Consider the following 11,514-nt stretch of genomic DNA (forward strand, 5'->3'; position numbering starts at 1 on the left):
TACTTGCAGGCTGTGTGGCCAGAAACAAGTGGCTCAATCTCTCTAGTCTCAATTTCCTCATCCACGAAGTGAGCATATTTGTAGCATCCATATCCTAGCTGGCTTTTGTGAATCAGGAGTGACAATATGTGTAAAGTTCTTAGGACTATGCTCGGCGCACAGGAAGCATTTGCGTTTTGGCAGTTAACATTCAGTGCTCGAATCCCCTGTCCTGGTGGAACTTCATTGCTGGAGCTCACTACCTCACTTCCAGACAGCTCTTCCTGCAATGTGACTGGGCCTTGCTCCATCAAGAGGCAAGGCCTACAACCCCTCCCCTGGAGCCGGGGTGGGCCTGTGCAACCCCTTCGTCTCAGGAAGGGCAGAAGTGTCACTGAAGGACTTCCAGGGATCAGCCATAAAAAGGTATGCAGCCTGGCTGGTCTGATGGCAGTGGGTTACTATGGGTTACGAAGGGTTACTAAGTAACCTGATAATGTCAGTGTCACTAAAGTTGGTATACAAGCCCCCAATGCTAAATTTGACTGGCTTTGAATAAAAGTGTGGGGGGTGGGGAATACAACCTGCATACTCTCTCATTGTCTCATCTGGGGAGCCCAGAGCTACCCTGAGGGTGCCATGCTGAACACCAGGAGGAGAGACCCACAGGGTGGGGGGGGGAGAGAAGAGGCCCACACAGTCCCCACTCTTCCAGCCCTGGGTGCTGAACTCTTCCCATGTGCCACACTTGCGAAGGAGGGAGCATTCCAGGCATCTCCAGCCCCAGCTGCCATCTGTCTGCAGCAACATGAGACCCTGAGTCAGAACTACCTAGCCAAGCTGTTCCTGAATTTCTGACTCAAAGAAGCTGTGGGAGGTAACATGATTATTTTACGCTGCTAAGTTTGGGGAGATTTGTTATGCAGCAGTAGAGAACCAGTGCACCTTCTTTGGGGACACATATTCACCATATATTTGGGTACCTGCTATGTGCCAGAAATGAGTTAAATCAAGGCATAGCACTAATTCTTCATTCACCAGTTGGCACTCTGGAATAAAACCATACTCCTCTGTGTTTGGAGACACACATGGTAGAAGCTGGCACCCTACTCCATCTCACTTCTTGAAATCAAAAAAGACAGAGAGGTGATTCCAGCTCCAGAATCTCAGATCCCAGGAGAGGATCTGACTGGCTGGCTTTGCACCTCTCCTCGGGAGTGGGGGGTTGTCATATACTTTGCATTCCTTTGTTGGTGGGTAGGAAATTTTTGAGAAGGTGCTGCCCTGAAAAGGCCTACTCCCTAGGGGTAACAGTGGCCCAGCCAGACCCTGTGTCCAGGCATGGATACTGACCATAGCACTGGAGAGGGTACCGAGGCCCCAGATGTGTGGCATGCCCCCTTCTTGCTGGCTGATTGTGAGGGGTCAATGCAGACCACACTGTTAAGTCCCTAGAGTACTAATGTTTCTGGCCCCTCATCCCACATGAGACAGACTCATTTTACATTCACTTTCTAGGTCTACAAGACCCTTTGGATGGTCCTTCCAGGATTCAGCTCATCCTCAGAGCCATTTGGGCCCACTAATGCCTCCAGGCTCTAGCCCTGGGGCTGGCCAAAATGATTGCAATGTTGTGCCTGACTCTTTCCTTCCCAGGAGTCCCCTTAAGGTGGATGTGCCTGGCTGTGCATGCCTGTCACACAGCTGTACGGTGGTCAGGAGGGAAGGGAGTCCCCTCCTTAGGTGGTCTCCTGGATTTCTTACAACCCTGGGACCTGCCTCCAACCCCTTCATACAGCACTGGGATGGCATGAGCACAGGAAAGCACTCTGTGTTTCCACCACTTTGTGGGTGGTCAGGTGGCAAGACAAATGAAATGTTGGTGGAGACTGCTCAGCATTTTGGAGGCTCTGAGGAGGCCTACCTGTCACATCCTCACCATCAACTTATCTACAGCGGGCAGGGGCAGGGCCAAAGTGCCAGCAGCGGGAATTGACAAACCTCTTGCAATTAGATCCAGCTGCCTTTACCTTTCCAATAGCAGGTGCTTCTTTATTTCCTAAATGTGAAACAGAGAGTGGAGAGCCACCATGTCACTGGGAGAGTAGATAACTCCCTCTCTCCTGATGAGCAGCTGTGAGTCAAGAGATTATGCTCCCATTACAGTTCTGGAATCATGCAAGCTTTCCCTCTTTAATGAATAGTAGGCTTCATTCATTTGGAGTGCTCCACTTTGACTCAGGTCAGTTCCTGCCTCCACCCCCCTACCACTGTTTTAAGAAAAAATTTTAAGTGGTGGCCCACAGCACACATACCAAAACAAAACTTTAACAAAGACATGGCCTTAAAAATGCTGGCCGCAACCTTCCACACTGCTTTCTGTTCTGCTAATACTTTGCCACTGGCTGTTTACAAAATAAGGGTCTAGTTGCTGGCACCCTTTGTACACCTAGGAAACGCGTTGCTTCACCCGCCTGTTCCATCAACTTCCAACTTTATCATTCTTGTCATTTTGCAAGCACCAATGGCATCATCTGATATTTCTGTTAAACTTTTTTTTTAATAAGGCACAATTCATGCTTTTTACAGAAAACTTGAGAAAGTAAAGCCCCTTTCTCAGCCCTTACCCTTCCCAAAGACAACCCCTGTGATTTCTTTCAGATCTGTAGACCCACTTCGGGACCGGAGGAACGGCATTCTTCTGTGATTGGAATCACACCGGTATTGGGACTTGCTTATCTGCTATCGGGCTCTCAAGTTTTCCAACCTAAGCTTTAGGTTTTAAGAACACATCTTTTAAACTCAGCTATTTTCACAGCAACTCTTTAAAATAAAAACAAGCTTGAGCTATAATTCACATCACAAAGTTCACTCTTTAAAAAAGTATATAATTCTAAAATCAATAAAAATTAAACAGTATATAATTCTGTTTTTTAATGTTTCCCTAATTCCGGAACATTTTTCTTTCCGAGTTGTACCCTCCGCGCCCCCGGCCAAGTTCACTCTCCAGCTGGGGGGACCGTTGACAAGTCGCCCACGATCTGCACCTGACTTTTCTTGTCTGTAGTACGCGCGCACAGAGAGCCCTGGTTGTCTTAGGAAACGCTGAGGCCCGGACTGCGCGCCCCGCCCTCGTCACTGGCGCAGCTAGGTCACGTGTGTAGCCGGGTGACACGCGCAGCCTCGCCACCTAGCCTACAGCGCCCCTGCGCAGTGCAGTTTTATTGCAATATAATTAAATTTAATCTGTAAACAGCGTAGCATTTTCCTGTTAAACACACTGTATCCTTTCCCCGTACTGCACTGGCTTGGTGTCCAAGCCCAATCGCGCCAGCCCACGCAGACCCCACGGAAACCCTGAGACGCGGCAGATCAGCGAACCCGCAGAAGGAGCTGCAATGAGATGCGCGCGCACCGCCCGCGCGCAAAGACAAAGCGCTCAAGCGCAGGGGCCCGGATGCGTCCATTTCCCATCCACCCCCACGCTCCTGGTTCGGCCCGCGTAGGGGGCGGGGCCACGGGTGGCGGGAGAATCGGAGTGAAGCGCGGCTTCACTTCCGTCCGCTGCCGGTCTCCTGCTTTTCTGTTCCCGCTGTCCGGCTTCTCCTTCCCTGTTCCCGCCCCCGGCCCTGGTCTCATCCTCGTCATGGCGCAGCGCCGCCTCACCGACTTCTTTGCGCGCCGCCGCCCGGGACCCCGCGCCGCGTCGTCGCGGGCCAAGCCAACCTGGAGCACCCCGAGCTCCGCCCAGCCCGCGCCCCACGCCCGGGCTCCCAACTCGGGCGGCAGGCGCAAGCGCGCCCTCCTGCCCGACGATCCCGCTTACGACGAGCCCACGCGCGACGAACCCGCGCCACCCGCGCGCAGGAGGCTGAGGTTGCTTGCAGATGCGGTGAGGGTGCAAGGAGACCGGGGCCGTGCGGGGAGGGCTTCTGCAGACACACAACCCGGAGGGAGGACACAGACCAGGGGGGTACACCGAGGCCCCAAGTGGGACGACTGGGCATTGGTCTGGGCGGAGAGAACAGACTGGGAGTCATTGCAGGACCTACTGTAAATCCGAGCCACCAGGCCGGCGTCCTGTGGCCACCGTAAGGATTCAGCTTGGAAAGGACTTGAGTGATGGGGAAGAAGTTTTGAGCCCGCTGATCTGACTGATGCTGGGGAGGGCCAGAGCTGGGCGGGCTGGTAAATACCAGGCCCATCTGCAAGGCTATCTTGGGGGTCAAGCCCTGTATCTCTTCCTGAGAAGAACAAACAGGTGGGTGGGCCAGGTCCTTCCCTTAATGGAGATGCTTCTAAGAGGCTGGACTGAGGGCAGCAGAAGATCTGCCTTGTGTAGAGCCAGTACCCCACAGAGTCTTGTCATTTGTTCACCTATGGGGTCCTTTCCCCCAGGTCCCTGGCCCTGGCTCTGCAGAGGCTCCTATTTCCCTGCGCCCTGGCTCCCCAGATGCCCCTAGCTCTGCGGAGCACTCCTGTCTGAGCAAGAACACAAAGAAGGTTGCCTTCTCAGCAGGTCAGCTGCCCAGACTGGTACCCCAGGAGGACAAGGTGAAGAGGCTGGACCAAGGGCTGGGGGTGGGAATGGGGTGACTGGCTGGCTGACAGCACCCTGTGTCTACAGGTCCCCTCAAAAAGCACCTTCTCAGAATTCAAGTCGTGCCTTCATTGGGCCCGGGAGCTGGGCACACGGGTCCAGGAGCTGAGGGCAAGTGCTCAGAGGAATGATGCTGGGGAACCCAATGCACTGGAAGCCAATGGGCACTCATCAAGGCCAAGGTGAGTTTTAGTTTGGGTGGTCAGGCACCCCAGGAAAGGGTAGGCTGGTGGGAGGCCTGGTAGGCCAAGGGGTAGTCAGGGCTGGGGCTGCTATGTAAAAGAGCCAGCACAGTTCATAAGGCACTCAGACCCCAGGAGTGCCAGTCACTAGATCCTTCACCTCTTTCATCTGGAAGAGGGCTCCAATTCCTGCCTCAGTGAGCCCTTGTGAATTTTTAATGATATTGACTGCCAGCGGTTATTATTTGATTCCTGTCCTCATGTCTGTTTTCCCCAGGTCCTGTGGTCATCATGCATCCCTTAGAGATAAGGAAACCATGGCTGGGGGTGGCCAGGGACCTCCCTAGGTGATGGGGCATGACATGGCAGAGCTGGGTTGGAAGCCACCCCTTTCTGACTCCATCCCTGATAGAGTGCTTGTCATGGGGAGCTGGGCATATGAGGAATTTATAATGTGGTATGCAGTGTGTTGTGGGAGTAGTTTTGTAAGCCCCAGCTCTGGGGTATCCCTAGCTGCTTTGCCAGCCATTGGGTCCTGGAGGGGGTATAGGTCTGGTGCTTCTCTCAATCCCTGGCTTCCTCCCTGGCAGTGGAGAAAAGGCACCTGCCTATCAGCGGTTCCATGCCCTGGCCCAGCCAGGGCCTCCTGGCCTTGTGCTGCCCTATAAGTATCAGGTGTTGGCTGAGATGTTTCGCAGTATGGACACCATTGTGGGCATGCTGTACAACCGCTCGGAGACTGTGACCTTTGCCAAGGTCAAGAAAGGCGTCCAGGACATGATGCGCAAGTGAGTGGGGTCCCTGGCAGGGTAAGGGCCTTGTCATGCAGTGGAGGCTGACCGGCTCTCTGACCTCTGGCCACCTCATCCCGCAGGCGCTTTGAGGAGCGCAACGTGGGCCAGATCAAAACCGTGTATCCTGCCTCCTACCGTTTCCGCCAGGAGCGCAATGTTCCCACGTTCAAGGATGGTGTCAAGAGGTCTGATTACCAGCTCACCATTGAGCCACTGTTGGACCAGGGTGAGTGTGCTGTGGGTGCACCTGTGACACTGCAGTTTTGAGCATGGGTGTGAGGTGTTGGGCACGGGGCCCCTGGTCTGAGACCCATGGTTGTGGGGCTTGGTGACTGGGCGGGCCTATCCCAGGGGCTCAGACTTGGATTCTTCCTGCAGAGGATGGCAACATAGCCACCCAGCTCACAGCCTCACGCCTTCTGCAGCGACGACAGGTCTTCAGCCAGAATCTGTTGGAGCGCGTCCAGGAGCACCACAGGGTGAGCCAGCAGCCCCAAGATGCCTCAGCCGTTGCTGTACGAGTTATCTCCTCTGTGCTGAGCCTTGTGCTCCATACCCTCTGTCAGAGCTTGTTCTGTCCTGTGTCAGAGCCCCATTTTACCCAGCAGGAGATGGGTCCTCCTGAGAGGCTGTGTTCTAGAGCTCTCCTCTCAACTACTGGCCTCATATGAATGGGGTGGGTATGGGCTGAGGGGGGATTCTGGTCTGGGCAGCGACCCTGGCCCTGGCTCCCAACTGAGGGGTTGGGCTGCCCTGAACACAGGAGCAGGGAGCTCAGAGATGCCGCCTCAAAGCTTAGAAGTCTTGTGGTAACTTCACTGGGCACTGGTGAGTTCTCTACTTATGCCTGAGGGTGCCCAGCTGGATGGGAACCAGGACAGCCCTGCTGTACCCCAGCCAGATGAACCTAGGGTCATCTTGTGCCCCCCTTACTTGGACAGGTATTCCTGGCCTCCCTGAGCCCCCCCATGGTGGTGCCCGAGGACCAGTTGACACGCTGGCACCCCCGCTTCAACGTGGATGAAGTGCCTGACATCGAGCCTGCTGAGCTGCCCCAGCCACCTACCACTGAGAAGCTGGCCACCGCTCAGGACGTGCTGGCCCGAGCCCGAAGCCTGATGTCACCCAGGGTGAGGCTGGACCCTCTTTCCCAGGATGGGGTAGCCTGACGCCCACGTGGGCACCTGACAAGCTCTATGAGGCTGTGGGCCTTGATGGTAGTGGGATGTGCCCTCCCTGTATTCAGAGTGCTTGGCGGGTTTTACCCTGGGGTGCCCAGCACAGGTCTCTGACATCCTGGGGTAAACTTGGGCTGGACATAGAGGGCCTCGTGGGCAGGGGGTCCATGCAGATGGGGTGTGAGGGGCCTCCTTTGGCTGGGCCAGGAGAGGCTTCTCCTGAGCTCTCCTGTCTGACCTGCTCCAGATGGAGGCGGCCTTAAGTGACTTGGCCCTGCGTACAGCTGAGCCCAGCAGCCCCCAGTCCTCCAGCCCAGCACTGCCAGCCACCCCCCCGGCCACTCCACCTGCTCCCCTAAAGGGGGTGTCCCAGGACCTGTTGGAACGGGTGAGTGTTTAGGGTCTAGGGATGGGGGGAGTGGGGCCAGCTGTCCACTGACCACTCCCCATGCCCAGTGCAGATCCGGGCCAAGGAGATGCAGAAGCAGCTGGCACATATGACACGGTGTCCAGAGCAGGAGCAGAGGCTGCAGCGGCTTGAGCGGCTGCCCGAGCTGGCCCGGGTGCTGCGTAACATCTTTGTTTCCGAGCGCAAGCCAGCGCTCTCCATGGAGGTGGCCTGCGCCAGGATGGTGAGCAGCTACTGCGTGGCCATGAGTCCAGGTGCGTGCAGGGGCAGGAGCCAATCCCTGTGTCCCTGAGTCCCAGGAGGGTGGGCACCATTCTCCACACATGCTTGTGTGCACTGGCTGGGCACAGTGCCCTTGTGGTCACCTCCTGAGCCTCCGCCTGGTCACTTTAACCCTGTAGCCTCTTGAGGCAGCCTCTCCCTCACAAACCTGCCCTTTGCCCTTGAGGTCCCAGGAGAACCGCCCCCCCCCAAAGGCTTCTGGTCCCACAAAGCGTCAGGATACCTCTGCTTCAGCGTTTTGGAGGGCTGGGACATGTGACAGGCTCAGTGGAAGAGCTACCTCCTTGGGAAAGTTGTCAGTTACTGCCCTGATCCCAGTCCTTGTGGGGGGAAGTGCTGGGGGTGGGGGCAGACACTGGGAGTAGCACCTGTGTGCACCCACTTACAGATTTGCTCACAGGCCCCCTCTCTGCAGGGGAAATGGAGAAACACGTGCAGCTCCTGTCCGAGCTGCTGCCAGACTGGCTTAGCCTGCACCACATCCGCATGGACACCTATGTCAAACTGGACAAGGCTGCTGACCTGGCAAGTGTCGCCGAACAGCTGGCTCGCCTTACCCGTGCCGAGGAGGTGCTGTGAGCCTGATGGCTGTGCACTAACATACATGTGAGCTCAAGGCCCAGCCTGGCCGTGGAAGCCTGTTTTATTCTCGAAGAACATGATGAACTTTGCTCACATTCCTGAGTCCCCATGAGCGTCAGAGGCTTAGCCGGGCTCTGGCTGCAGGGCCTGGGGGAATTGTCTGGCCACTGTGGGTGGTGCGCCCACCTCATACTGCATGCTGTCATTAAACTGGTTTCACTTGGCTTTGTCTCTTGCTGCATGGAGTGCAGGTGTAGGGTGGCTTTGCTGCCTACCGGAATGGGTTTGGGCAGTGTGGTTGGCAGAATAACCCCTCCCCCAAACCCATGGAGGAATCCTGAGACCGGACTGAACATGTATGGATGAGCCTGTTCCCCAAACAGTAGAATATAACAACTATTTAGTGCAGAGGTTATATGTAAATACTGTGCTATCTTTTAATCCTCACTCAAGGACATTTTTTCATTGCTTGAGAGAGGGAGAGAAGCATCAATGTGAGAGACAGTCATTGATTAGTTGCCTCCCGTACATGTGTGGACTGGGGATTGAACCCCCAACCTTTTGGTTATGGGACATTTCAACCAAGCCACACTGGCCAACGCATAAATAATAGGCCATATTATGTAAGGTACTTCTAAAGTTTTAAGCCACCAAGTTTGCATCTTCTGATGCAGCAGTGGGAAACCAAACCAATTTGAGCAGCACCTGCTTCCTAAATCAGCCTGCTTCCCTACCAAAGAGAACCACAAATGGGCTGTAAATGATCGGAAAACACGCACATGCACACCCAGGCCAGCACGCGGCCCCCTGCACCCCTCCCCCGCCTCCTGGTCCTGAGGCCAAGATCCCACCCTGGGCACTGAAGAACACCACTCTAGTAAAATTGGTCATATATGTTCTCATTTCACCGTAAATAAACCTGAGTAGTCTGGGCTTGGCTTTGTCCTGGGCTATGGGCTCCAGGCCTATAACTTCCTGAACCCACAGGAAGGTCTCTGGGTGCTGGATAAAATCCAGGTGGGCAGTGAGTGCCTGCTGGCAGCCAGTGGAGGCCGGACCTCTTCTTTTCCTAGTTGGTGTGGGCAGGGTATCGAGGTCACTCATACTGCAGCAGGGAGAAAAAGGGCACAGCCCCCAGCTTCTCCCTGCCCTTCAGCGACGTCAGCTCCACCAAGCTCACGCACTCCAACACCTCAGCCCGCAGCTGGCCCAGCAGCTCACAGGCTGCACGCATGGTTCCTGGTGGGGTGGGGGTGGAACAGAGTGAGGCCCCCATGTGGCCTAGGCCACCCAGGGGGTTGGGGGAGGAAGGAGCTGGCATTCCAACAGGGCTCCCTTCTGGCAGACAGATGAACTAGTGTCAAAGACTTAGTCCACTTCTCACATGCAGCAAGGCACCTCCACCCCCACAAACTTGGGGAAACCCTCACCGCCAGTGGCCAGCAGATCATCCACAACTACCACCTTCTGCCCTGGCTCCAGGGCATCTTTCTGGATTTCCAGGTCAGCCTGTGGATGGGAAGCAGGCATGTGGTCAACACATCTGCGGACGGCTTTGGTGCGCAGAGCCCAGGAGCTGACAAGGGGCTGCCACCTGGGTCCCAGTTTCAACGCACCCGGCTGTTTCCTGGCTGTGTGAACCTGGACTAGTGTCTTGGCCTCTCTGAGCTCCCATGTCCACTCCAACTGTGGCAACTCTACTTGATTCTATACCTTTCCCTTTTGGAATGGAAGGTCCATGGCAGCAGCCCCCTGCCCTCTCACCTTCCCATATTCCAGTGTGCAGGAGGCGGACACTGTAGGGCCAGGCAGCTTTCCTCGCTTTCGGATGAGCACACAGCCCAAGCCAAGTTCCTGGGCCAGGGAGGGGCCAAACAGAAAGCCCCGGGAGTCCAGGCCTGTTGGAGAGAGCTAAGGTACTGGGAGGCAGCTGTGTGGCATGGCAGCATCAGGGTTCCCATGGGTCAGGGCTGGATGATGACAAGTATTTGCCTCAGTGACTTAGGGTGCCTGACCTTGTTGGTGCCAGCTAAAAGGCCAGTGATGTCCATCCATTTAGGGAAAGTTGACCTAAAAGGTGCAGGGACTGCTGGGTGCTGGAGAGTGGGAAGTTAGAGAAGCTGGGGCCAGGGACTAAATACAACCTACAAGGTTCAGTAAATAACCAAGTGACCCTGGGGAAGTCACCTGACCTCTTGCCAAAGCTCAGCTGTATCTCTAATGGGGCTGGTAGTAACTACGAAACACGTTCAGCACAATACTCTTGTCTTTACAGCAGCGCCTGCCCCGCAAACTTCTCCAGGAGAGGCAGTGACAGGCCATCTCTCACAGTGTACGGAGACGTGGGGTGAGAGAGGGCTTCCGAGAGAATCCTCTGAGGGACACACACAAGTGAAGAGGGGAACAGCAGTGCTGTGCCCTCAAGGCAGGCGGGTTCCATGGGAGGGTCAGCGGTGGGGCTCCCACAGGGAGACAAGACCCCAGGGTCCTCCCTGATCTCCTTAGCTCCCTTCTGGAGGCCCCACACTGGGTCAAGGGCCTGGCACAGGGTGGGTGCTCAATATGTGCATGTAGAAGGGGTACAAGATAGCATGCCCTGCCCAGTGGATCTGGTCAGACACTCCCTAGAGATATTCCCTGGAGCTGGAGACCAGGAACTGGGTGGGGGTGGGGGTGGGCTGTCCTCAGCCCCACAGCCGGAAGGGCAGCACCCGCCCAGCCATTCCCCAGGCCGCTGGAGGGGCCTGTTACACGTTGCAGGTCTGCAAAGTAGTGGGCAGCGTGTCTATCCTTATAGCCCACGCCAGAGTTACTACCCAAGTACCCTGCAGGCAGGTCCCCTGAGGAAGCCCCACCAATGACCTCCCCGGAGCAGAGGTGGAGCCGCCCCCTCCTCTCTCTGCCTGGCTTAGGCGAAAGGAACCCCACACAACCCGCCTACTGGGGCTTGGCCCAAACCCAGTGACCCTTCCACCTCCCAATCCCGAGTAGGACAGAAGCCCCCCCGCCCGCCCCCCCCCCCCCGCCCCGCGCCCGCCCCGCCCCAGACCCTCCACTTGCCCACGATGTAGTCTATCTTGCCCCCGTGGGTCTTCTTCAGGTGTTTGGTCAGGAGGTTGATGGAAGCGCGGAAGGAGTCAGGGTCCTTTAGGAGGGGAGTGATGTCCCTGGCGCGTAAGCACAGGCCCGGTAATTTTGGGAACGGGTCCCGGCATGCAGGTGGCGGTACCCTGGGGAGGATACCACGGCACCCCGACAGCCCCACTCTACGCGCCGGATGACGGCCCAGGCCAGCGGGGCCCAACGCCCAGCGGGGCCCTCAGGTCGCCTGGTCCCAGGTGGCCCACCAGCGCCCACCCGCGCGCACCTAAACAGGACGCCCGGAGTCGGGAAGTCTGGGAAGCTGCGGATGCGCCGAGCCACCAGCTGCAGCTGAGGGTCCGCCATTGCCGCCTCCACTTGAGTCCTTGGGCGGGACCGCTGGTGCGCGCCTGCGCAGGGGCGGACA

At 56.5% G+C, this 11,514-nt stretch overlaps 2 protein-coding genes across 3 annotated transcripts; one reads left to right on the forward strand and one right to left on the reverse strand.

The window, feature by feature from the left end:
- Positions 1-3,349: 3,349 nt before the first annotated feature.
- On the forward strand, positions 3,350-8,216 carry CDT1 (chromatin licensing and DNA replication factor 1). Of its 2 annotated transcripts, none has more exons than XM_053915842.1 (10): positions 3,350-3,871; positions 4,378-4,533; positions 4,607-4,761; positions 5,352-5,549; positions 5,636-5,781; positions 5,934-6,034; positions 6,497-6,685; positions 6,981-7,121; positions 7,195-7,396; positions 7,813-8,216. In XM_053915842.1, the coding sequence occupies exons 1-10, from the start codon at positions 3,383-3,385 to the stop codon at positions 8,001-8,003; spliced, it is 1,968 nt and encodes a 655-aa protein (XP_053771817.1). In that variant the 5' UTR covers positions 3,350-3,382; the 3' UTR covers positions 8,004-8,216. The 2 variants fall into 2 exon arrangements, with proteins under 2 accessions (XP_053771817.1, XP_045047864.2); XM_045191929.2 differs by having other exon boundaries at positions 7,840-8,216.
- A 668-nt stretch (positions 8,217-8,884) lies between these two features.
- APRT (adenine phosphoribosyltransferase) lies at positions 8,885-11,514 on the reverse strand. Its single transcript, XM_024555908.3, has 5 exons — positions 11,374-11,514; positions 11,067-11,173; positions 9,771-9,904; positions 9,437-9,515; positions 8,885-9,245 (listed from the first exon to the last, which is right to left on the reverse strand). The coding sequence occupies exons 1-5, from the start codon at positions 11,451-11,453 to the stop codon at positions 9,103-9,105; spliced, it is 543 nt and encodes a 180-aa protein (XP_024411676.2). The 5' UTR covers positions 11,454-11,514; the 3' UTR covers positions 8,885-9,102.

Source organism: Desmodus rotundus, chromosome 12 (assembly GCF_022682495.2).
Source record: "Desmodus rotundus isolate HL8 chromosome 12, HLdesRot8A.1, whole genome shotgun sequence".
In the NCBI taxonomy this organism is placed as follows: Eukaryota; Metazoa; Chordata; class Mammalia; order Chiroptera; family Phyllostomidae; genus Desmodus; species Desmodus rotundus.

Coding starts and splice junctions, on each gene's coding strand:
- CDT1 (XM_053915842.1), top strand. CDS start 3,383: ATGCGCGCGCACCGCCCGCGCGCAAAGACAAAGCGCTCAAGCGCAGGG. Junction 4,534..4,606: donor TGGTACCCCAGGAGGACAAG/GTGAAGAGGCTG, acceptor CTGTGTCTACAG/GTCCCCTCAAAAAGCACCTT. Junction 4,762..5,351: donor GGGCACTCATCAAGGCCAAG/GTGAGTTTTAGT, acceptor CCTCCCTGGCAG/TGGAGAAAAGGCACCTGCCT.
- APRT (XM_024555908.3), bottom strand. CDS start 11,453: ATGGCGGACCCTCAGCTGCAGCTGGTGGCTCGGCGCATCCGCAGCTTC. Junction 9,516..9,770: donor GCACACTGGAATATGGGAAG/GTGAGAGGGCAG, acceptor TCCCATCCACAG/GCTGACCTGGAAATCCAGAA. Junction 9,246..9,436: donor TGATCTGCTGGCCACTGGCG/GTGAGGGTTTCC, acceptor CCACCCCACCAG/GAACCATGCGTGCAGCCTGT.